The 25721-nt window shown below is 44.4% G+C and overlaps 1 protein-coding gene across 9 annotated transcripts in view; it reads left to right on the top strand.

Annotated features, from left to right (window-relative positions):
* LOC119174454 (dual serine/threonine and tyrosine protein kinase) overlaps positions 1–25721 on the top strand; it is a 120841-nt gene that overhangs the window by 90396 nt on the left and 4724 nt on the right. For 8 of the 9 annotated variants that reach the window (XM_075895615.1, XM_075895616.1, XM_075895613.1 and 5 more), the window contains exons 3-14: positions 2644–2837; positions 4670–4798; positions 5458–5658; positions 6056–6286; positions 12192–12379; positions 14394–14695; positions 15559–15717; positions 17198–17301; positions 18647–18709; positions 21369–21599; positions 22872–23267; positions 24452–24535. In XM_075895615.1, coding sequence (XP_075751730.1) covers positions 2644–2837; positions 4670–4798; positions 5458–5658; positions 6056–6286; positions 12192–12379; positions 14394–14695; positions 15559–15717; positions 17198–17301; positions 18647–18709; positions 21369–21599; positions 22872–23267; positions 24452–24535 — 2282 coding nt within the window. The remainder of the gene's footprint in view (positions 1–2643; positions 2838–4669; positions 4799–5457; positions 5659–6055; positions 6287–12191; positions 12380–14393; positions 14696–15558; positions 15718–17197; positions 17302–18646; positions 18710–21368; positions 21600–22871; positions 23268–24451; positions 24536–25721) is intronic. The other variant, XM_075895611.1, reaches the window with a different exon arrangement.

Here is a 25721-nt window from a genome sequence, read left to right as displayed (position 1 = left end):
TCTGCATGCCAGCACCATCATAATGACTTCACAAATCAACAGAGATTGCTCATTGGAGCACTCCGCTTGGAATTCGCACTACTTACCTGGTCAAAAGACAATCTCTAAAGTGCCTCACACATCGCCTAGACTTCCGACCCTTTTCGGAAGAGAAGCTTCTGGGTGCTTGGGAATGTGTAGATCATGCCCAATACAACCCTAACAGCTTGCTCGCATTTCTAAGCAACACAGGTTTAGGTTCCCGTCTTTAGAGCATGTGCTAATGTAGCTAATGTAGAGACTTCTGTGCGTGTCCTACACCGAACTGGACAGTGTACGCAGTGACTCATTGGGCTATTTCACAATCACCCCTAATCATGCCCTCTTTCTTTTTCTTTTCCCTTACCCCTATGAGGAGTAGCAGGCTAGAAACCGCTTTCCAGGCTGACCACCCCTCCTTCTTGCCATTAAAGACCTTCTTACCTGATGATGTCACACATGCCTAGTAGATGTTTTTACTTCATTCCGATGGAGGCGGAAATGTTGTAGTCTCGTGTGCTTAGATTTGGGCGCACGTTAAAGAACCCCAGGTGGTCCAAATTTCCGGAGCCCTCCACTACGGCGTCTCTCATAATCATATGGTGGTTTTGGGACGTTAAACCCCACAAATCAATCAAATAAATGTTTTTACTTCAAGAGCTTCTTCAAAACTGACAACCTTGTGGCATTTCATGAATCAAAGCATTTCAGGACATCACTAAATGACCCTTTATAACATTGGAATTCAGAGCAGTGACAAGTATGATCTTGTTTTCAAATAGAGCAAGGAGTACATAAGAGTGATCATCTGATTCAAAACACAGAAAGTTAGGCTAGAAAACAACAGTAATTTCATGAAATTGGTGCATGGCCTTATGCCACATTGTGTAATTTCTATTATGTTCCTATGGACAGCTTTGTGAAGTTCGTTTGGGCTTAGCATTTTAAAAGTGCACAGAAGTGATACCAGACATGTACAGATAATGCCCTCTAACAAGTAGTCATTTTTTTTTTCAAGTTGCATTGCGGAGATCTTGTGGTTTTTATGCACCTGTTCATATTGCCAAAATTGTTCCTTCACGTATTCCACACTCTCAATGCTTTTAAGGGAGTAACATAAATATTTTACGAAAAATTCCTCAAAAAATTGATCCGTGTGTTTCATGCCAAAAAATATCTTTTGAAGCTTTTATTATGTAGTTGGAGTAAGGTTACATTTTTTGCTTATGTGTTAGCTTTTTCTTTCTGTGGGCACAGCTTGTTCTTAACAATACACTCTTTTGTTCTCAAAGAATGTCAGGACTATTGATTTATGAGGCCAAGAAAAAAACAGCTTTAGATCGAGTTTTTTATTCACCACAGCAATAGTTTAGCTTAAGTATAGCATTGGGCTGAGGCTGCCATGTTTTTTGTGGTTGAGCCTTTGAGGTTTAAATTGACTTCTTCCTAAACTGAATTGCTCATCATTTTCTGGCTGGTAATCATTTTCTTGCTAACCTTAATAGTTACTGGAAAGGCAGAGTACTCATCTGTTTCCAGCTTGAATAATGACATATTGGGTATCAGGCAAAGTGTTCAAAGTGTCTGGAAAGTCTCATCCCAGCTTGCAATTCTAAATGGAAATTTCTAATCGATATCGTAACATGTTCTGATTAGCATCTTGTCATTTTTTGTATTTTATCTCCTCCAGTTTGTCATTGAAGCAACATGGGCTTGCTTGTTAGGCACATTTTTAGTTGCAGGTCTCTATCACAATTTTTTCGTGTAAGTAGCTTTTGCACGTCTTGGTTTCCTGAATGAAGGAAACAAGTGTACATTTTAAGGAATTGTTTTCTTTGTTAGATACAGTAAGTATTAATGAGGTTTAACTGACAATTATGCCAAGGAAAGTGTAGGGGATGTTCTCGGAAGTAATTGTAATGTAAATGTGAAGAAAGAAATTGGGACGGAAGGACAACTTGTGACCTTCGAATAATGCGTCCGATGCTCTTCCAACTGAGCTACCATGGGGGCTATGCCCCCCCCATTCAATTTATGGGGTATATATGTGCATTTCCTACAGTGGCACATTACTGAAACGCATTGCTGTCTGGTATTTTTTTTCTATGTGCACTGCTTTCTGATGCAACAAATTTGTGCCTCTCAAAATTTTGTGAACCTGCCACCGCACTTTTTGATTTGCCTTGGTCCTAGGTTAACCAGCAGAAGTTCAGGAACGCTCGGTGGTCAAAATGTCTGGAGCCCTCCACTACATCATCTCTCATACTTGTATAGTTGTTTTGAAATAGAAAACCCTATATATTATTAGGTTAACCAGCAGTGCCTTGTAGTAAAGTTCTTACAAAGTCGATGGCTGTATCGTGGTAGTGTAAGTGGCACCTGCCTCGGATGCTCAGGTTTCCTTCGATTATACCAACTAGTGCCGTCATTCAGCCTGGTCTCTACATAGCAAGACAGCTGTTTGGGGTGGTTGGTAACGTTTCATTCCGAATGCAAAAAGTTGGGTGCAGTATGGAACAAGGACTAAAGAGAGCAACACTGGCAAGCACTCTCAACACTGCCTCTGTATGTAGAATGGTCTCTATGTGTTGTTGACATGTTTCATATCCCCATTTCATTTTGTAGACCAACTAGCCCAGCTGCGCCTGAACGAGACCGACGACCAATTCATTGGTCGCACCGTAATGCAGCCCGTCGCCTTAGTGGTTCTCGGCCACAGCTGCTGGGCCAAGGCGCGGGTGGTCAACGAACTGTTTGGCCAGTCTGTCCTGCCGGTCACCTCACCGGTTGGGGATGAGAGCCAGCTCACCTGGAGGATGGTGAGTTGTAGAGATCAACTGTCACGTGCCCATTCTTGCGTCAAGCGGCATCGTAGTCATTGGCATAACTGATAGATAAAAAAAAGAAAAACATATGCCCAAGATCGAATAAGATTTGAATCCAGGCCCTCTGCGTAGCAGTTGAGCATTCTACCTAAGAACCACACTTCAATGGAGGTGAAAATGCTGTCGGCCCATATGTTCTGATTTGGGTGCACACTGAAGAACCCCCAGGTGGTCAAAATTTCTGGAGCCCTCTACTACAGCGTCTGCCATAATCGTATGGTGGTTTTGGGACATAAAACCCCCCTTATCAATCGTCAAATCACAGAAACACACTGGTGCTTGAAGGTAGTATGCAGAAAGACCCCATACAGGCGTCAGGTCAGGCAATGTAATGAAATGTAATGTAATGGGGGTTTATTAAACGAGCCAACCAAGCGGGTGGTAGCTCGAAAAGATTGCAGGTAGACCAAAATGATGGTGCTCGATCGCCGATCTCGTGCCTTCTTTTCGTGGTGATGACAGTTTAGCCCATAGTATTAACGTCTTCCTTCTTCATTATATATGTAATACATCACAATACCTATGTAATATAGCGCGGAAGAAGAGTAAAATAACAGCTCATCATACAATGCTGATTGCACAAGTGTGTGGTTTAATGCTTCCCACTCACTGCAAAGTGCCCGGCCATAATTCTTTGTCATCAGCCCCATGCAGCTTCAACAAGTTGTGCACAATACCTTACAGAAGCGTGGCGAGTACCTCGCTAACAGTCAAAAAGATGAATAATGGCATGGTGGGTGCTGCCTTGCTTCACAAAAATTGGTTTACGGCATAGTCAAAACTTAGTGGCAAGTGATAACTTGACACAGTTGGCCTTGCCCCAACAAGACGCTACGCTCAGAATTTGCATTGGGCAGTATCGCTTAGGCTGACCTCTCCGACTTTTTGTAAATAAACCTGCCTCTCTCTCTCTATCAGTGATTTTTTTGTTGTTGTTGTTACAATGATTGGGCTATTGATATTACTAAGCGCTCACTGTCAAAGGGACACCAAAATAATTTGGCGTGGATTTATTGCTGAAGTGTTCTAGAAACGTTGTATGATTCTTTCGTGCCAAGGACACATCTAATTTGAAAGATAGTCTCGTTTTAGTGGCACCATGCCGTTAGTGCAATTCCAACTGCTCATTTCAATAACAATGACAATGCAAAGTAACGGGACCCAAGAAGGCAAAAAACAGGCTCCAGAAGTCTCTTTTTGTTTGTTGGCTTCTTGCATCCTGTTCATTTGCCCTGTTCGCCTCTAAAACAATGGCTAAAGTGTTCAGCTGTTGGCCCAAAGATCGTAGGTTAAACCTTGGCCACGGCGGTTGCATTTAGGTGGAGGCGAAAAGCTAGAGGCTCGTGGGCTGTGCGATGTCAGTGCACATTAAAGAATGCATCAGGTATTCCAAATTTCTAGAGCACTTCGCTATGGCATGCCTCTTAATCATTAAACCTCAGTGAAATTTTGTAGCAGTTAGCCTTCAACAAAGCGCAGTTCTCTCCACATGCACAGTGAAAGCAGCTGTTGCTTGAAAATCTACTAAGCCGAAGTTTGCTGTGGATGTCCCCATCCTTGAAACTACAGTAAAGGAACAGGCATCGCTTGGTATAATGTGCCGCAGATTTCACAATTAGGGAAAATGGTCTGCTGAAAAAAGCAGAAAAAAAAAAAACTGGTACATTGCATAAGATAGTTGGTCAGTTCTGCTGAATCAATCTTTTTTTTTTTCTCTCTATTTGTTGGAAACTGGGCCAATGTGGTGCCGTGTGTAATCCTCGCAGGTTCGTTTCTCGGCGGGTAACCAGACGGAAATTAGCCTGGCCTTGCCCAATAGTCTAGAGCTGGTGGAGCACTTGGCTGCCTACGACCAGCCTTGGAGGACAATTCCACGGGCCGACCTCGAGGTTGAGGTATGTGATTAGAAGACTCTGGATCGCTTTTACTTCCATCAATATTGCATGCTGCATCTCTCTTTGCTAATTATGGCTCTCCTTAAAAATACAATGTTTGCATGGGTGATTCACAAGGACTGCTAAGACTGCCTTACTGTCTCTTTTGTTGCATACCAGTCACTCCAGTTGCTATTTGTCTTGAAGCTAACATCAAAAGTGGCAAGAGTGGATATTTAAGAAGTGATCAACAACGTAATGCACTAATGTACAGCAGACTCTCTGTAAATGTGAAGCTGTTATATGGAACTGCTCGTAACATGATTGATTTCTCATCTGAATACAGCACCCCTGTTCATCTCTCGTTAAACGGAGCTCCTGTTCAAGTGTACATATTTTGCTGGTCCCTCCTGGTTGCATTTAATGAGTCTACTGTAGTTTCATGCAATGAAAAATATTATCATAAGATTAGTGGTGACTATAAGCATTGTATCTTCAAGTTGTTCAAATTGACTACAGTTGGTGCTTGGGCTCCTTGTTACCACATCATTTTAACTAAGCTCTGACACCATCTATCGTACATGTGTCCATCTTTAACTCCATATGTGTGGTATTTTGTGCTCAAGTTACGGCATTTTCTTCTTGATGTGCAACCTCGCAATCCTTTGCTTGCCTCCTAGGGCGAGGCGCGCAAGGATCCGGCCCTTAGCGCTGCTGCCTTGGAGATACGCATGAAGCACCCGCTGCTTCGGGACGAGGTGCAGGTTGTGGCCACGCCGTGCAATGACACCCTTTCCTTCGAACAGACTTATCGCCGGGCCACCGAAGGCTGCACTCCGCTGCTGTTGTACGCCTTTGCGGAGGAAGCTTTCACGGAGAAGGTCAGCAGCCCACATGTTCAACTGTAGAGGCTTGTGTGTCTGGTGAACCGTGGAGGCACAGTATCTGGAGGAGTAGTACTAATGGGTAAAGCCCAGCAAACAAGGACTGTGGATATGCAGACACAGGTTATGTAGTTAACTTTGGGCAAGCGGGTTTGATGTATTAGATTGCCGCTTTTGTGTTTTCTGGGGCACAGAGAGCAAGCAAATGTAATCTGTTCACTTACATGTCCCTCCATGTTTATTCGTTAGAATATTTAAAGCAAAAGCATGCATTCGGCGAGTTTTCGCATCATCTCCCAACGGCAAGACCTGCGCAATGCTTACGTTTAGTTTTGTAATCCTAACTACGATTGTCCCAACTGGTGCAAGATGTTTTCTCTTGCTTTCTTTACAGGAACTTGCGGACTTGTATGAGCTGAAGCGAATCGCTCCGAAAACACCAGTGCTCTTTATTCGGGCCAACCTGCCAGCCACCTCGGAGCTGACGGAATCTGAGCAGCATGCTCGCAGTCTGCGCAATGCCAGGCTTGCAGAGCAGGTCCAGCTGTGCACTGCCTACGTTGACGGCGAGAACAGCGGCAGCGAGGACAAGCAGGCCTTGGAGAGCCCCATGCAGACTGAGGTGGTAATGTGTTTCTTCCCTGTGTTTCGTTTTCCCTTCTCGTATGTAGTTTTCAGGCTATACACGCAGTATTTCTGTTTCGGCGTTTCAGAAAGGGCCTGTGCCACAGGTCCCGTTAATTCAGGAGGCGATCACCGGGCTAATTCCAAGGGCCGAAGTATCGGCCCCCCGAACCGAACCACGAAAGCGTGGACAATTTAGAAGTGGTCCTATTTGGCGCGCCAGCGGACGCCGGCTGTGGCCCAAAGAACAAGTCAGAGCCGAGAGCTGATAAACAAAACAAAATTATATTCTCAGTTACGGCAGATCAAACGATACACAAGTATACACACTCGACAATAGTTGAATACAATATGTCGCCAATCAAACAACGTACTACACAGTACAATCAGCCACACTCGAAACAACGGACACAGACAACAATACGCACTAGAATGCAGTCGCATGCATCGAACAACCAAGACACTTAAAGACTATAGAGTTGGAAAACTTATTCAGTCCAAAGTTCTTGGAACAAAAGTCTGGATGATACTCTTCCAAGAATCACTCACTCAAAGTCCAGCGTTGTTGTCGTTTCACTGCCCCCGAAGTTTCTCTTCTAGGAAACCTCGCGTCTTCAAATGGCCACTCTCCAAGCTTCAAACTTCTTCGCCGGAAACACGTGGGCTTCACACACGCAGCTGTTGCCACGCGTCTTCGTTCGATAGCGGTAGGCACACTCTCTTGGCTGTAGCTCGAGCCTTCACCCCTCAGGTGGAAATCCTCTTCTTCTCCTCCTTTGTCACGGAAGACAAAAGGCTTCGCCCACAAGGCGGAACACCCTACGCACTCTGGCGCATACTTTCTTCTTCTCCTGCTTTGTCACTAAGGACAAAACATTCACCGACTGACGCGGCGGGATACCCAACGCACTCCAGCGCTAACTTCCTTCTTCTGCTGCTTTGTCACTAAGGACAAAATCTTCGACGACAGATACGGTGGAATATCGTACGCTCTCTGGCGTTAACTTCCTTCTTCTGCTGATCTCCCATCTCGGCTGCTCGATTAAATACCTTCCGCGCGAGATTCCAGAAAGTTCTCATCATTTCGTCGGCGCGATGCACAGCGAAGGCTGGGGGAAAGCGCGAGATGGTACGAGGGCCGTCCGCGACGGATGACGCAACCCTGCATCACCACGCCCCTTTCCATCGAGAAATTTCCAGGGCTTGCTCGGCCGCCGATGCGAGGAGGTTCAACGGCGAACCTATGCTTCCGAGGGGAAAGGTTCGGGCACCCGGGGAGTCTTTGGATGCTTGTTTTCTTTTTTTTATCCTTGACCTCTCGGCGCTTCGTCGTGAGAATTTGGCGGCGCGCCCTTTTTTGAGCGCTCGGTTTGTGACAGCCTGACATGTTTTTAAGAGAATATTGATGTGCGTCATAGCAGAGGCAGAGGGGTGGAATTTTCTGGCCTTGCGTGATCAAGACTTGCATTGAATGCATCGTTCACAAGAAGTAATCGTCGCAATGCAGTATCTCTTGCATGAAATGTTAAAGCCGCAGATCCTGTGATGAGCCCGAACAGTGAGCTCCTAAGGGCTGTCCCTAAAGACGGACATATTGACTCAGTGTCTCTTTTTTGTAAACTCGACCACAGTTGACTCTATCCAACCTTTCCCAAGTGAAACGGGTTTATTTTATGGAGCTTTGCCCTTATCTCTTACTAAATGTAATGCTACTGAATGTAATAACTAAGAACCGTAATGAAAATAAGCAGATAATGAAGTTAAGGAACATATAATGTGCAGTATTTAGGTGTATTGCATAGATTGTAATGTAGGTGCGAAGAAAGTAAAGTGAACGAAAAGACAACTTGCTATCGGCAGAGACCGAACCTGCAGATTCAGTTCCATGCCTTTTTTGGCTTCATTATCTACAAGTTTTTGTTGAGGTTGTGCCCACCTAAAAAGAATGAGGCCTCAGAGTTCTCTTTCTGTATTAAATGTACTAATAGCATTACTCGATGTGAAAGGTTAGTGGCTAGGACGTCAGGCTTCTAAGCTTGTGGTTGCGGGTTTGGATACCAATCATGGCATCATTAGTTCAGTTGGGATCGAATATCGAAATGCTGATTAAGGTGCAGGTGCAAATACCTGAGATTTAAGTGCATAGGTGGCCATGATCCATCCAGTCCTCCCTAATACAGCATCCCTTATTGTGGTTCTGGCACGTAAAACCCTAGAATGGAATTAAATGTTCTCTCAACCTTTCTTAGTTACTGTGTGGTTGCTTGCTTGCTTGCTTGCTCAGTGTTGCGACAGATGCAGACAGGGACTTTTGACAATGGGGACCATGTTAATGGAATTCAGCTGATGCTTGTGTAGACAGAGTTGCTTGCGCAAATGGAGTAATAGTGGCAACGACCGTTTAGTTGTCCAGAAAAAAATTGCGGTACCCTTAAGCTTAGTCTTTAAGAGTTGAATGCATGGCCTTATGCCACATTGTATGTGTAGTTTCTATTATGCTCGCATGGACAGCTTTGTGAAGTTTGTTTGGGCTTAGCATTTTAAAAGTGCACAGAAGTGATACAGGACATGTACAGATAATGCCCTCTAACAAGTAGTCATTTTTCAAGTTGTATTGTGGAGATCTTGTTGTTTTTATGCACCTGTTAAGAACCTGTTTTTATGCACCTGTTAAGTTAAGAATCCTGTTTCTAGTGCGTACTTCAAACACTCAGCGCATGAAAATTTTTTGAATGTGCCATGCACCCACTATGTGGCCTTAAGGGAATAGGAGCAGTAACGTGTGCGCTTTGTGTAGTGGGTGGCCGGCTTTAAACCATGAAGTCATGATAATCCCATGTTCTGACGCCCGATTGCAATGTACACTTGTACCATGCATTACTGCAATATCTCAGGTTGTATTGTGAAGCGTGTATACAGGACTCGTGTGTTTGTAAAGCAGGAAAGCTACTTTCAGTTCATTTCCAAGCAGAGTAAGTTATTTTGACTCTTTTCACAAGCAGACACATGGCTGTGTGGTAGAACACCTGCTTTCTATGCAAGCAACTCGGGTTTAATCCCCGCTCTGACCCAGAATTTTTTTAGTCGAATTTCGCTATAATGAAGCCCACTACAACGATATTTTGGCCACAACAAATAATTTTTGATTTCCCATTAGCCGCCCATAGAAAGCAACGTGAAAAATCTCTTGCCACAGCGAATACTTTTCCTGGATACTTAGTGAAAAACCTCTCGTCACAGCAAATACGTTTCCTGGGGTATTTTGCTACAACATAGTTTTCACAAGTACTACCACATAAAGAAAAGTAGCTTGCCTAAGGTTGCCGAGAAATTCCATTAACAAGTCTGCCATCTGTCGTTGGCTTGACATCCAGAGCACGTGGCCGCATTTCGTTCGGAGACACTTTTGAGACAAAAGTGTCTCCAATGAAGACCCGCATTGAAACACGCGGGTCTTCATTGGAGACACTTTTAGTCATTACACCCGCATCTCTGTAAATTTTTCACTATTGAGATGCTCGGTAACAGATCACACGTCCATCATGATGCTGCTGGTGAACTTAATCAACGTGTGGGCTGCGCCAGAATCATTTAACCTCTCCGGCCACGTTTTTGGCGTCGCATTCAAAACAAAACTGCCGTTCGTTGTCACTAGCCCGTCTCGGGCACACGCGGCCAGCTCGCGTTTAGTCCAAGCGTAAACACATTCTGCCGTCACAGCTGTGAACACAAATGTGGTCGTGTCGACGTGGTTATGGCAGACCACGAAAGTATGCACGCATCCAGTGCGCACTTATTGCACTTAGTCCAAGCATAACCACATTCGGCCGTCACAGCTGCGAACACAAATGCAGTCGTTTCGACGTGATTATGGGAGACCATGAAAGTATGCACGCATCCAGTGCACACTGACTTGTTGCAGTACTGCGTGGCACAATGATGTGGACAAAACCACGTCGATGTGAACAAATATAGCAATACCGCAGTTCTGAAGGCACATGCACAGCAGCGCAGCGCGCACAGATTAACAATGGAACTACCGTTTGCTGCAACCATTACGCGGAAAAGCAGTCTTTCCTATCGCATTCATTGATAAAGGATAAGCTGCGAAGGCATGCAGCTAATACAGTCGTAGCTTAAAGGCAATAAAGACTTAAAACGGCACGGAGCGTTACGGCTGTCCTATCCACTTATTGCTCGTTAGAACTGAGCACTTTCAGTTGCAGTTCTCACTTGGCCTGTTGCGAAGCTTTGGCATGCTCGTTCGCAGTGCTGCACACTCATATGCTCCAAGCCTCTCCTGAATACCGCATTTCCTCGTGTCTAACCTCCCTCTGCATGTAACCAGCACTCCTGACTGCAAATTGCGGGACTAAGAGGGGAAAAAAAAAATGGCAGCATATCCACGGAGTGAATGATGGAGAGTTGGGCGAAGCATTCGTCCGTTCATTCGTTCTTGCTTCTGTCCGTCCATGCGTCCGTCTGTGTGACCGTCCATGCGTCCATCTGCCCGTCCGTGCATGCGTCTGTTCGTGCGTACGTCCTTGCGTTGATCCATGCATCAGCCCCTGCATCCGGTCATGCGTCCATCCATGCATCTGTCTGCGTGTCCATTCGTCCATCTATTCAACACTCCAAGTACCACCATCTCGCATCTTTTCATCATATATTCACTATATAGAAGCACCGCAATCCAGCGGACATTTCAAGGACTAAACGAGAGGTGGCACACGCACACTTTCTTACGGCTTGCGCTTCGTGTCTACTTGCCACCTTTAACCACCTCGAGTTCATGGTATTTACTAGTTCACTGTATTCATGGTACTGCAGCCCAACACTCGCTAAAACTTTCTAAAACCAAGGAGGTTACGCCCAGCAAGTATAATGTAGCAACCTTTTCCTGTCAGATAGTGCTCAATGTACATGCCAATGGCTGCTAATGGGAAATGAGAAACAGGAGAATTCGGCGTTTACTTTCTTACGGCTTGCACTTCGTATCTACTTCCCACCTTTACGCAGCTCGAGTTCATGGTATATACTAGTTCAATGTATTCATGGCACTGCGGCTCAACGCTCGCTAAACCTTTCTAAAACTAAGGAGGTTACACCCAGAGAGTATAACGCAGCAACCCTTTCTTGTCAGATAGTGCTCAATGTACATGCCAATGGCTGCTAATGGGGATTGCAGCATGTGCGTTAACTAAAACCCGAATGCTCACGTTTCTCATTCCCCCTTAGCAGCCATTGGCATGTACATTGAGCACTATCTTTTATTGTTCAACAACGCACAGACGAAATCTCTCACCAGCACCACCTTGGAGGTCAAAATGTTATACTCATTACACACTACAACGGCTACAAGGGACAAATGGGTACCGCTATAAGGAACTTCGCCCCCAAGAGACTTGCGCATTGACGCTAGGTTATCTTCTTTGTATTACTGTGAAGGTGTGCCGTGAAGCCAACATGTACACCGAAATTTTTTTACAATTCACACGCCGACTTTAGGTACCAATTTTCTGTGTATTTCGATTGTGTCATATATGATAAAATACTTTCATTTCTGTGTGGCCATGTACATCTGAGTTAGCGATAGTTCAATGCATGTACTTGCTGGGACTAAAGGACGAGTCATAATCATCAGATCTTGCCTATTTTTGTGGTCTATAGATAAAATTTCACTACAACGAAATTCCGTGACAACGAATTATTTTGCGTGTCCCGTAAATTTCGTTGTAGCGGGATTTGATTGTATTCTCATCAATTTTTCGGTCACGCTCAAGACTATTCTTTGCCCGCAACTAATGAGCTGACACCGACGCCAGAATTTCTGTGTAACGAACTCTTTAACACTGTCGTGTGGAAAATTCCTGATAATCCTGCTGTGCTTTCCATCCCTTGTGCAGGAGGATGTGCCCAAGTCTGTGATCACCTTGCCCGTTACAGCACAGCAGCAGCTCTGCAGCATGGGCTTCATCTCCAAGCACTTTCTGGAGAAACAGCGGCACCACGACCGGAGGAGGCCCAATGTTCGATGCTCCAATGGATGTTCGCCCAGCTCCGAGCTCATCGAGAACTTCGACGACTTTGCGTGGTGAGCTACATGGCCTTGCAACCTCACTTGCCGATGAGTGTTTGAAGGGACCAAACTCAGTTTGGAGTGATGAATTGGTATTCTTTGAGAGCTCTTACTATTGTCAATCTTACGGTCAGGTGTCCGTTATTCAATGACATTATCGTTGCTTTGATTCTTGAATTTCGCGCCCAAGCTTCGGCACCTAAATATTCTGCGATCTCTACAAATAAGGTTCGACTGTAATGAATCATGCAGGTGTCAGTAGATTCTATCTAAATCTGTGATGCCATAGGAAGTTGGTGTGGGAACCTCAAGCTATTGTTATCACCTGTATATTCTTTTTGTGTGTTTTTAGCCTAAGTGAGGGTCTTCTTGTTGCAAGCGTCATGCTTCAGATAATGAGAGAAATATTTCTCTTTAGTGTGCCCATAACATTTCAGTCTTGAACTATGGAGGAGATTGTGCTGACTGACAAACAGTTCCTCTCCTGCTTAATGCAATCGTGCTATCCCGCGGCTTAGCAGAAGGCCCCGGGTGGAGTTCCTAGTTAGTGTATCCACATCATGATTGCGGAGGACTCAAACATTGGTATAACATACACACATATGACAAATTATCCTTTTTACTGAAATGAATAACAGTTCGGTCATAGATAGTATTATGAATATGCATTTATAAGAAATTCTCGGATATAACTAAGTATTTTCACGGCCGGTGCGAATCTGTTATGAGGTTTGTGTAATCCAAAAGCCCTGACATTCTGCTGGCTGATATGCTCATTTAGAAACTCATGGTGATAATTCAGCCGCTGATATGCTCATTTAAAAACTCGTGGTGATGACAATTCAGCTAGAAGCCTTCCTGTGTCAAGTCTCTTGTAGCACGTCTTATTTTGGAAATGTTGAACTCCTTCGAAAATAGTCAGGCTTCTCGTTTCGGTCACTAAGAGACCAGAGTTGTTTATCACGAACCATTTCAAATTGAGCCTGATAGCCTGTAGACATTCCAATTTCGGGGAACTTGGTTGGCCCTCTTTTATCAACAATCTGTATGCCATAAATTTGTTCATAATTGTTGATGTGCTGTGTGTTTGTTCAAGGAGTGTGCATCTTGTGCCGTCATCAATGTGCTGTCTTCAATGTGCTGCTGTTCTCTCTTCCTTCCTTGCTTCTGCTCTCAAGACACTTTACAAGGACAAACACAGCACCTACAACAGCAGTCTCTTGCCAAGCTATTCTGGTCTGTCTGCCTCCCACTCTTTCTTCATTTGTTTGTTCGTTCTTCCTTGTTTGTCTGTGTTTGTTTATTTGTTTAAGGCTGTTTATGTTCTTCCTTTTCTCTTACAATAAATACGCTACATATCTTGCACTAAATATAGAGCATGAATTTCTGTGCATAACTTAGGGTTCTTGAGGCAGTCAATAAATTAGGTGCCTTCATACGCTGGTTAAAAAGTCAAAGCGATAGGAAAGTTTCGGGAGGTACATTTCTCATAACGCAGGTGTCTTGGATGATTCCAACTGTCTGTCTGTTAGGCTTCTTTTTCATGTATACTTGCAAGGATAAACCGACAAAGCTTGATATGAGGGTAGGCAATTTTACAACTATAGAGTAAACTGAACAATTTTAACTTTTTCGAAATACTATTTGAGCCCCCTATAACTTGCACATTTAGTCTCCAAATGAGCTAGCTTTCCTACAAATTCAGCATAGGATTATGGTGTAATGGAGAACTGCTTTAGTTGGACCATTTTACTGCACACGGCGCGCAGGCCAACCCAACTTTCGACTTCCTTGTGACTAAACCTCGATATAACAAACCGGGATATAACAAAATATTGGTTATAACGAAGTAGATAAAAAATAGTCTTACAATAGATAGTGTTAAGAATAAACCTTCATAATGAATTTCCAGATATAGCGAACTTATTTTCGTATAAGACGCAACTTTGTGACAAAGATCTTTGAGTGTACTGCAAGGAACAACAGACTGATTCTGTTGGATTTTTTTTCTTTGCATTTTCTCATGCAGCAACGTCTGCATCTTCGTACGGACTGCTCTTCAGTCGCTGCTGGTCAGCGCTGCATCACTACTGAACACTACTCACTTGCACTGCCTGCGGACGTTCATCCTGACGGCATTTGACATGACGAGAGACATGATGATCACACCCAAGCGGCTGGCGTACGCACGCAAGCAGGAGACTGGTCTCTACCACGCACTCATGGAGGTAGCAAGCCACAAGCAGGAAGAAATTCGGCAGCTTATTGTGGGTGCCATCGAGAACCTTCGGGGCGAGGTGCTACAAAAGGCAGCCGACTACCAGTTCGAAGGTAAATTGACAGAATCGACTGCGCTGTTATGCCGTGGCATTTGAAACTTGGCACTGGCACGTTAAGACTAGTGAGGAATTCAGCTCTGTTCTCTTTGTTTCCCCCTACGATCGCCTTGAATATGCTCGCTTTTTTTAAGCATGGACATTTTCCTCCTTCTCTGCACTTATTCCGCGGCCAGTGTTGTCCAACCTGTTCATCGCCATTGGCATGCACAGCACACCCAAGCACTCAATTTCGAGTTGTTTTATGACCTCTTGTACATCAGAGTAGGCAACGTAGATTCATGGCATTTTCGTCGGAGGCGAAAATGCTCCGACGAAAATGCTGTAGGGCAGCCCGTGTGGTCAGATGTGGGTGCATGTTAAAGAACCCCACGTGGTCAAAATTGCCGGAGCCCTACACTACGACGTCTCTCATAATCATATGGTAGTTTTGGGACGTTAAACTCTACATATTAATCTACATAGATTATTTAAAATAAAGGGCAAGAGAACATGTGGTGCTGTGTTCTGAGGCCGGAATATATTTCTTGCAAGAATTGGTTAGTGAGGTGCTAAATTCATGGGAGTGATTGCGCTATTGTATGTACGCTATCTACATGAGCTGCATTGAAGAGAACGGGACAGTAGGAACCAGCTGATAAATAGGATGCATCAGCGCTGCTTTGTCTCTTTTTGTTTTGTTGCTTTTAAAATAAAAAGATGGGCGCATGTGAACTTAAGTCCAGGCAAGTCTCAACATGTGCATTTTTCGCTGGATAATAGCTTGTGGTAATCTGGAAACAAACGTTGCTCAAGCCTGTTGCCTCTCGGTAGGTTAGTGCTGGTTTTGATCTTGGAGCAATGTATTGACCATTCCAGGTGTAATAGTGGACGAAGGTGAGCAGGCTGCCCCACCGACGGCCAGTGTTCTTCAAATCTGCACCTCCCAGATTCAGGACCTTGTGCTAGGAATGCTCAATGCTGCCGTTGCCGAAAAGCTTGTCGGCTCTATGAACTGCCTCCGTGAGAGCTTTGTGGGTGAGTAGACTTCACATGCCACTGCTACTCGCGAAGCCAGTCGTGCTTTTGTGTAATGCTTGCAATTCAAATCACGGTATAACAAACATGGATATAGCGAATAATCGGTTATAACAAAGTAAATGAATTATAGTCTTGCAATAGTGTTAGAAATATATCCTTATAACAAATTTTCGGATATAACGAACTTATGTTTGTGTAAGATGCAACTTTGTTATAACGAGGTTTGAGTGTACTATTGGACACAAGCAAAAATGTTTCCTGGCCAGGGACTGCAGGGCCACAATTTCTTTTGGCCATTACTAACAGCAGGAATGCCAGACTGAAACCAAAGAGTGGGGCAGTAGCATGTTCCTCAATGCACCCATGCACAGTATTAGACTTGCCTCGCCACGATGGTCTGGTGCCAAAGGTACTCAGCTGCTGACCTGCAGGTCACAGGATCAAATCGTGGCTGCGGCGGCTGCATTTACGATGGAGGCGAAAATGCTGTAGGCCCGTGGGCTCAGATTTGGGTGCATGTTAAAGAGATGTGGTCGAAATTTTCGGAGCCCTCCACTACGGCTCTCTCATAATCATATGGTGGTTTTTGGATGTTAAACTCCGCATATCAGTCACAGTACCAAACTTCTGAAATATGATAGCCTGTTTAAACATGGCAACAAGAGACAAGCTGCTAGCGTAGTGTAGCAACAGCGAGCTTGCTTGTTTGCGCAAAGCCTTGAAACTTGGTTAGAGTTCGGCACTTGACTGCAGTTGTCATTAACTTATTGAATCTCATTTGTAATTCCATGAACCTTTTTAAATGTTGTGCATTCTTCTGGAAACTTCATTAGCCTTGACAGTCTGTTTGTTCTCTAAATAAACTAGGCCAGTGTGAATATTCAAGCCCTTCTAATATATTCACTTTTATTTGGTTGAATTTAAGTTATTGGAAATGTCGAAGCTACCGAGTAGGTGATGCATATTAGACCTCATGTAACGCTCTGCAAAGGTGGTTTCGCTGCAGTAAAGGGTAGCTGTTTCATGAATACACTTTTCCAAGGAAAATCTGCACTGCTGGGAAGCCTTACTTCAAGGTTAAATGAACATGGTGTTATCCTCACATCGATTCTTCTTTTTTTTTTTAAGTTTAAAAGTTTGTTATGCCAGCTTATGTGCTCTTCGTAAATTTTAAAAATGTAACATACGTAGTTGATAGGTTGTCACTTGTACTCTACCGAAAGTCAAATCTTGCAACTATTCAAAGTTGCTTCTGCTTCCTTTGAACCAAAAAGAATGAAATTTGCTCGTGCTTTGTTTAAGCCTCAAAAAAGTATTGTGCATGTTATTTTGGTCATAAAAAATATGGTAATTATATTATTGAATACTATCTGAATTTGATTTGACATTATTTGAACCAAATTACTTCTCGCTTTCAATGCGAAATTTGCTATTCACACTAGCCAACTGAAAATTATTTGCTTTGCTCACCGTACAGGCACTCTGGAGAGGTGCCTCGCAAGTCTGGAAGGCGTCTGCAAGGAAGACGACTGCATGCAGGCCAGCAATGCTCTCAAGCAAATTCTCAATGCGGCGTATCAGGTTAGTACGGGCCTTGAGTACGGACTGTGTAAAAAAACTCGTTCCTACTCCAGGACCTTGCCGTGCTTACTCATGTAAAGCCCGCTTTTTTATTCAACCATCGTCTGCTTTAGAGACGAGATGGTGCCTGAAAGTGGCGTGGGCTTGACTGAAACTGTGATAGCTAACCAGTCTTAATACCTTCCACTTTCATCGGGAAAATTGGACCGCATACACTCGCACCTCGATATAACGAATACGGGTATTTATTCATTTATTTATCAAATACTTCGGACACGTAGTCCAAGCAGGGCGGGCAGTAAAATGGTAAAACTGTGAACAGGATGAAGAAAAAAAGAAAAAACAAGCAGCAATAATACAGAAATAGTCAGTTTTTGGCAAAATCCTATACAAATTGATAATAATCAGCATTATGGTGTTGATTCAAATACACTATTCCATTCAGTTTATTGTAGGAAGAAAAAAAAGAATTCTTAAATATGTTTGTTCTTGCAAAGTAGGCTGTTAATGCATCTTGTCTACGGTGACGCGTGGTCTGGGTTAATGGGGACGATAGATAGAGATGAGTGTTGTGGCGAATTGTTCGTGTAGTTTGAGAAATTTCAGTATCCGATTCTGTCTTCTCATCTTCAGTTGTTCAATATGGCTAGCTTTCATGAGTTCTGTGGGAGAATGCTGTCCTGAGAATTTGTTAAACATAAATCTTCCTGTCTTTTGCTGCACTCTCTTGGGGATGGTATTAGTTTTAGTACACAGACCCCAAACAATACATGCATATTCTAGTTTAGTTTTGATTAGGGTGTTATAGCATAGCAGTTTTTACGTAGGATGGTGTTTTTTCAAAATATTTATGAATTTTTTATAACAGATAATGAATTTTCGGATATAACAAAGTATTTTTGTGGCAGATGTGATCGTTATAATAAGGTATAATGAGGTTTGATGTATCAACAGTAATTAGTTTGCTTCTTTCAGGCTATGACTGCTGCCACTGGGGCACGTTCTTTAGATTGTCTATAGTACTAACTTGTGTGCTGTAAGGTAAACCCAAATTAAATGGAACTTGGTGCCTTAAAATTCAGCACTTTTGACAAGTGTTTTATTTTTTAAACGAGGGCAGATTTCGTGAGCTTACACCATAATAGAGATGGAAATGCTGTGTATATTACGAATTTTCCCATTCTTACCAGTAAGAGTCGAGTACCGTCGTTTTACCAGACATTAAGCCCATTGCCATTTTCTGTTCTCTCTTTCTTTCTGACTTTCTTTTTGTCTGCAAGTTTTGCGTGGCATACTTGCTTGAACTGTTCAGTGCCATTCTGATATTCTGTACTTTTATTCGTAGGTAGAAGTGACCGTGAAGACCAGCTCTTCCTTACTCTGGGTTCTCTGGGAGAAAATGAAGCAGGTCAGTCGAATTCACAAACCTTTGCGAAGTCTCTCTAGGTGAATTTCTGTTATTCTGAAATTTTTCTGGGACATGCCTCATTTCAATACTTTTCTGCAATCCAGGACTGCACATGTCCGTGTACAATTTTTACACTAAGCTTGAGTGACTGCATTGCCTAGGAAGCCTCTCAGTATCTAAGAATCGCAGCAGCAATGAACTACCCATTTTGAGACGGTGAATGGGGCAGAACAATAAAAGTGGATAGGTATGCCACTGGCATGCATTTTAACAGCAGCCTCTTGATACAGTAGAACCCCGCTGTTGCGTTCCCGAGTGCTGCGTTTTCCTGGCTGTTACATCATTTTCGGCCGGTCCCGGCACAGCTACTATAGGACCCGATGCATTGGGAACCCCGCTGCTGCGTCGCAACTGTGGGACCATTCCCGCATCATATGTTGCGAAGTGCCACGACGCGCCGGCCCGAGCGGCCATGTTGTTTTCCATGTAGCTTGGCTTGGCGGCTTGACGATGGGATTGGCCGCCCAAAGTGCCGGGGGCAATACCTATGACGTATTTTCGGTTCATGCCAGCAAAAGCATGACCTTTGAGATCCGTATTTGCTTTCTAAGAAAGATTGTGTCTATGACGCGTTGGGACCCTAAAATTGGTTTTGGCATCTGTAAAAGTAAGGTCTTCAAGACCTGTTTTTGTTTTCTTGGGATGTCACGCTGGCTTAAGCTTATCGCCACCAGGTCGCGCAGGCGGCCCGATTCAAAGGGTATAGCCCGATCGCCATCACCATCGCCCATGTGTGCCCGTGCTACCCGTGCTTGGTGCAATCTTCTCGCATTGCCTTTGTTTCGTGTCGGTCGTTGCGCAGGTTATACGAGCGTGCAGCATAGTGCCTTTACACTTCCAACGCTCCGAATAGTCTTCAAACAGGATGACATCAAGAAAGCCGAAATCACTTTCGCTGCAAGAGAAGTTGAACATTTTCGGAATCGCGTACAGTGACTACACTTCTGTTGACGACGCCGTTGTCACCTCAGCGATCTTATCCGTCGACGACATTGTGGCTGAGTGCGCTGATCCGTGCGCCAGTGACGAGGAAGTTGAAAAGGAGGTGGAGCAGATACCGGAGCCAACGTCCTCATCGACCGTAGCGGCACTGGATTTATTGAGAAGATATGTGCACACCAGTGACGATGCTGAGAGCCACATGGCACTACAGGTGCTTGAAAAAGGCCTTGTGCTTGTCGGGCGTGAGAAGATGCGCCAGGCAACGCTGCATGAATTTTTCAAGCAAAAGAATTAAAATGAAACTATGTGCAGTTCACCACTACTCTTATTTCTCAATTTTTCGCGTTTCTCGGCTCTTGCGTTTCTCGGCTCCTACGCATTTTTTTTTAGTCCCACGAAAAACGTATCGGTGAGGTTCTGCTGTATTTCAGAAATAATCCACATTATGGGACCTTGATATAGTGTATGCAGGTATAGGATTAACAGATGCAGTGAAGTGCCGTATTTACTCGCGTAATATGCCCCCTACATTGATCCGCTGCAGTCCCGCTAACCGACACATGACGCCTCCTTGCCCTTTGGATCTCCTCCATTTTTTATGCCGACCCCCCTCATCCACCCTGGCTCGCTCCTATTCTCCACGTTTTCCCTGCCCTTCTCGTCCACTGGGTTCACGAAGGTTAGTTTGTAGACATTGCAGCTGATAAGCACGTAGTGAGCAAAGGTCGCGAAACTGCCCATGCCAAACGACAGTCTCTTCTTGCAAATACGAAACTTTAAAGCCCATCCACATGAACGCAATTTTCGAGCGACGGTGACAGGATTTGCTGTCGCTGTACTGTTGGAAAAAGCCATTTGTAGCCGTCACCTCTCAGGTTTTAAACCGGAAAAAAATCGTTTGTAGCTCGAAAAAGATCGCGACTATTTCTGCAACATAGTAGCGATTTTCACTTCGGTTACAATATGCTCTTCGGGCTCGTTATCCAGGCGTGCTTCAAGGAATGCAAGATGTATATTACCTTTTTTATAGTAACTTCTCATATGGACCATGGGGTGGCAGCCGTATGTTGTCATTAATCCTGTTATTGACGGTTTGATTTGATGCTTAGCTGTAGCTTGCTGCGAGAAAAGATGTCTGCAAAACGCTTTGATGGGGTGCGCGAGCGGCGCAAGAAGAGCTTGCAGAAGGTAGTGCCATCAACCACCGAAGATGAGGAAAGTGCAACGAGGAAGCGGGTTCCAACAGTGTATGCGTATGTCAATTGCAAAAGGCTAAATGGCATTACTTTTTTATTGATGTTTTTTAGCATTACCGCATTTTTTGCTCATTTCAAAAAATGTTCATTGAATTTGCCCCATATAATAAATGCACGCCAACTTTGCTTCGATTTTTCGAGAAAAAAAGTGCATTGATTACGCGAGTAAATACAGTACATCTAAAGGGTTTTTCAGATGTTGGCATGTAATGGATATGTTTAAAGTAAACGAAATATAATTGTTTCAGGTGCCGCTTTCTTCTGCATTTAAGTCAGTGTTCTGCCTGTGATAATGTAAAGAGTGAATTTTGAAGGCCACAAACAGTAAAAAAGGAAGCAAGTTATGCGACATTGCTGGATTCCGTCGTTATACCATCTCTATAATTCCTTTGCACATGCAGCTCGTGCAGACTCTGCCAGGGCGTGCTCCTCCGCGGATCGACGCAGAGTGGCGCCAGAGGGTGGCCGCAGACATGCTCGAGTCTCTTAGTGAATGGAGACTGGCCCGTTGCATCTGCTCGCAGTTCCGTGAGCGGCTGCGGTCCTCACACGAACAGTTTCAAGCTGCAATGCGTCAATTGGAGGCTGTCCACTCGGGCCGTCTAGAGCGCACCGAAACGCAAAGGATCAAGGTACAGCTCCCTTGTGTAGACTTGTTTTTGTTAGTAGAATGATTCTACACCCCTCTGTTAGAGTGCTCATCAACCTTGCTAGCTTCGTGCTTCGTGTTGTCTGCATTACTGTTGTCATTTTCGTAAAGAAATAAGGCACGTCTATTGTCATCCCACCTGCACATCATTTGCTGGTGCTAGCACGATTGGTAGGTTACTGTCATGGATTCATAGCTCTACCTAGTGACTAAAATAACAGCAACTATTGGTGGTGGTTCTGAAGTGCCTCTTGATGAGTGCTAAACCCCTTAGAGATCATTTTTGGTATGCTCATTATTGCTGCGCAGTTGTCTGTCACTGGCACAGCTCACTAAGTAATCTTGTTATGAAATATAGGGCCAGGCGCATCCCTTCCATTGCAGAGTCGTTCTCATTACAAAAACGGACTGTGTGAATAGTCGCTTCCTGGCAAACCACCTTCGTAGTGATCTTTTTAAAGTATATCTACTTCAAAAGTACTGCCGTATGCCATGTGGAGCTGCCATGTGGAACTGCTGGAGCCGTCCACTGCCATGTGGAACTTCTAAAGCTGTTTACTGCTATACAGACCTACAGCATCTGCTGTTAGCAAAACTTCCTTTCTAAACCTCCTTTTTATCGAGTTTTTTTTCTTATCTACTTTTCACTTTACTACTTTGTATGCTTATGTATAGAGATTATTTGTATTGTGTACTATTGACAGTTCGTACAAGACAGCTAAAAATGTTTATTTTTATCATACAAGTCACTAGTACCAACTGATGTATCAGACTAATTTCTGTATCAAACTTTCATAATTGCAATATGAAGGTCCTTTTCTTCTAATTGGTTCACCGAATGAGCGACTTTTTATTCTATTGCCTATTATTGCTCTATAGCTTATTACTGTTGCATGAGTGCCTTTAGCCATTAATTATGCCATGTCATCTTCCTTTCTCCACGTTCTCTTGATCTAAGTTTTATTCCAGCTGATATTAGTGTTGCTTCACCTTTGTCCCATACTTTCTATTGTAGTCAATCTGTTTATTGGAACATTTCAAGATAGATTGTGCTGCTAGGAAGTTCAATTGCTGCCCCACTGTTAATTTTTGGTCGTGTGCATGGTTGTTGCAACATTACAGTGGTAGTCAAGGCGATTATTATTGTTTTGCATACTGCTCGGAGTGCTACACGGGCAGTTGGTCTAGCTCCCGACGCTTGAAAGCACTTGCCAGGCATTACAAAACCTCGCCATTGTATGCAAACTCTCTACAGGTACGAAAGCTGCATGCACCACGCCTTGCCCGCTGTGCCCTGGAAAGCACTTCTCTGCGAGACGAAATTCTTTATGGGATGCCCCAGCTGGGACGCGAGCTGGGCCGTGGCCAATATGGCGTGGTGTACTCAAGCGAACCCTGGGGTGGCCGGTCTCCCTGCGCTGTCAAGTCGGTGGTTCCCCCCGATGACAAGCACTGGAACGACCTGGCGATGGAGTTTTTCTACACCCGCAGCGTGCCCGATCACGACCGCATTGTCCAGATTCGGGGGTCTGTCATCGACCATAACTACGCCGGCGGGACCACGCCAGCCGTGCTGCTCGTCATGGACCGCATGCAGAAGGACCTCTACACGGCCTTGCGTGCAGGGCTCAGCTGGCCTGCAAGGCTAAGGGTGAGAACAAGATTGATCTCATGCACATTAAGACCTTGCCACATCTATCGGAAGGCCCAAGTTGCTTTATATAATTTGTTAAATGCCAACCCAGTGAACTAGGCAGGGCATACGGAAAGTACTGTTGTGGAAATTTCAAAGAGAAACTTCCTGAACATACCTGCTATAAAAGAAATGTGCCTTATTTTTCTTCGTATAAGCATTGCTTAATTCACTTATAATAAATGATACTGCCACAAATAGTGGTATTACAATTAGCTATACAGATCAACTCTCCAAAAGGTGTGACGAAGAAAAATGCTGGTGCTAGTGCTGGCAGTCAAGATTTGACAGTGTGTGTTCTCCTAATCTTTTGTTCCTGGCACCTTTCAGCGGCAGATTTTGACTTCGAGTGCTTATTGTGAGAATACAGCATTTAAAAAATGTTAGTTCTGCCTGGTATGTTCAGAAAAACTCTTAACTGTAGCCCCGCTGCGGTGGTCTAGGGGCTAAGGTACTCGGCTGCTGACCTGCAGGTCGCGGGCCCGAATCCCGGCTGCGGCGGCTGCATTTCTGATGGAGACGGAAATGTTGTAGGCCCGTGTGCTCAGATTTGGGTGCACGTTAAACAACCCCAGGTGGCCAAAATTTCCGGAGTCCTCCACTACAGTGTCTCTCATAATCGTATGGTGGTTTTGGGACGTTAAACCCCACCTATCATCATCATAGGCCTCGAACTCAAAATGGTGTAACAGACGACGCCATATTGCTATACGCCTATTTTACGAACACAAGTTTAGCGGCAGTGGAGAGACGCGAGACGACGTCGAATGCGACCGACAGGGTCGTGCCAATGGATACGTGGGGTTTAGCGTCAGAAAACCCCCCATATCAATCAATCAATCTAGTTAACTGTGGCGTTATCTTTTAGATCTGATATCATTATAAGTAGGTTCGAGTGTGGAAAGGCAGTAACTGTGATAGCATTTGAAGGATTAACTACCAGTGGTTATTAACTTACCACAAGCAATTAGAAAGTGCAGGTCAATTTGTGACATTGGGTATGTCATACAAGTTTTCTTACTCTTAGAATGCTCTGCTGTCACTTCAAAAGTAACTTGTACAATACTGTGGATATGGCAAGCACTTCCTAGTGTGTATAGTAGCTGTTCTACAGTACATTCAACCGCTTTCATTCCTTGCAGGTTGCACTGGATGTCGTTCAAGGCATCCGCTTTCTTCACAGCCAAGGCCTCGTCCACAGAGACATCAAGCTCAAAAACGTTCTGGTAAGCGTGCACAACAAGCCAGTGTGAATTTTTTGCTTTAGTCAGTGGTGAAGTTGCAGGCGCTGGTTGTAGGCGCCACAGTTGTAGATCTGCACACGCACATGACAAATAGATTGGCACTGGCGACAATTTTTACTTGATTTCACGAGACGCGAGCGTTACGCCATCAACTTGTGCAATAGCTAAGATGACATGTTCACCAATATATGTCCGCTGAAGTGTATGTAATGCTACACATAATGTGTACTGTGTAAACTGGGCATTCTGAGCATAGCAGCTGCATTTTCGGTGGAAGATAAAATGTTTGAGGCCAGTCTTATTGGATTTATGTGCACATTAAAGATCCCCAGGTGGTCAACATTTCCGGAGCCTTCCACTGGGATTCCCTCATAATCGTATCGTAGTTTTGGGGCGTCAAACCCCAGATATCATTATTAATGTATATACAGTCGACGTCCAATTTACCGGACACTCGAGAGATTGGGAAAATGTCCAGAAAATCGGGCAGTCTAAAAAAACGAATGCACGTAAAAACGCTCATTTATTTGTAGTTATTTTACGCTGACGGATAGGGTAACGACCGGAGTACAAGATTCCCATTGCAATTCAGTCAATGCATTGTTTAGGCAGCTCTGAAAAGAGCAGTTCTGAAAAGAGCCTATTTTCTTTTGCACGGTGTTTCGCTTGCTCGCGATCATATCTTCCTCAATTTCAGTCGTCATGTTGCCACTGTACATCGATGACAGTGTCATCAGTGCTCGCGTTGGCTGTGTAGGAGATTGCTCTTCGTTCTTAGTGTCGGAGTCGTCGGAATCTTCCGTAACTTGACGAATGATTTCATCATCGGTCAACTCCACACATAGCTCGATGTCCTTGCCAGTGTTGACGAAGCCCTCAAAGGTTATCCCGGCTGGAATCGACACACTATCAGCACGCAGATCGTCGAAGGCATCATTCGCGGATTGCAGTTCGTCGCACATGCTGTCCACTTAATGCGAGACGGCCGTCTCGGCGTCGAGTGTGAAGCCCTCGTGGTGAAAACAGCTCCGCAGAGTCTCTTGCGCAACCGCCTTCCACGATTCTGATAGCATGCCGACAGCAGACTTGAGGTCAACAGCGTAGCTTTCCCCATCGAGAGCCTATGAGGGGGCTTTGTGCGCTTCGAAAGCGCAGACGAAGACGAAGG

This window comes from Rhipicephalus microplus, chromosome 5 (assembly GCF_043290135.1).
Source record: "Rhipicephalus microplus isolate Deutch F79 chromosome 5, USDA_Rmic, whole genome shotgun sequence".
Lineage (NCBI taxonomy): Eukaryota > Metazoa > Arthropoda > Arachnida > Ixodida > Ixodidae > Rhipicephalus > Rhipicephalus microplus.
The sequence above is the reverse complement of the archived record's forward strand: the minus strand, read 5'-3'. Positions and strand labels throughout refer to the sequence as shown.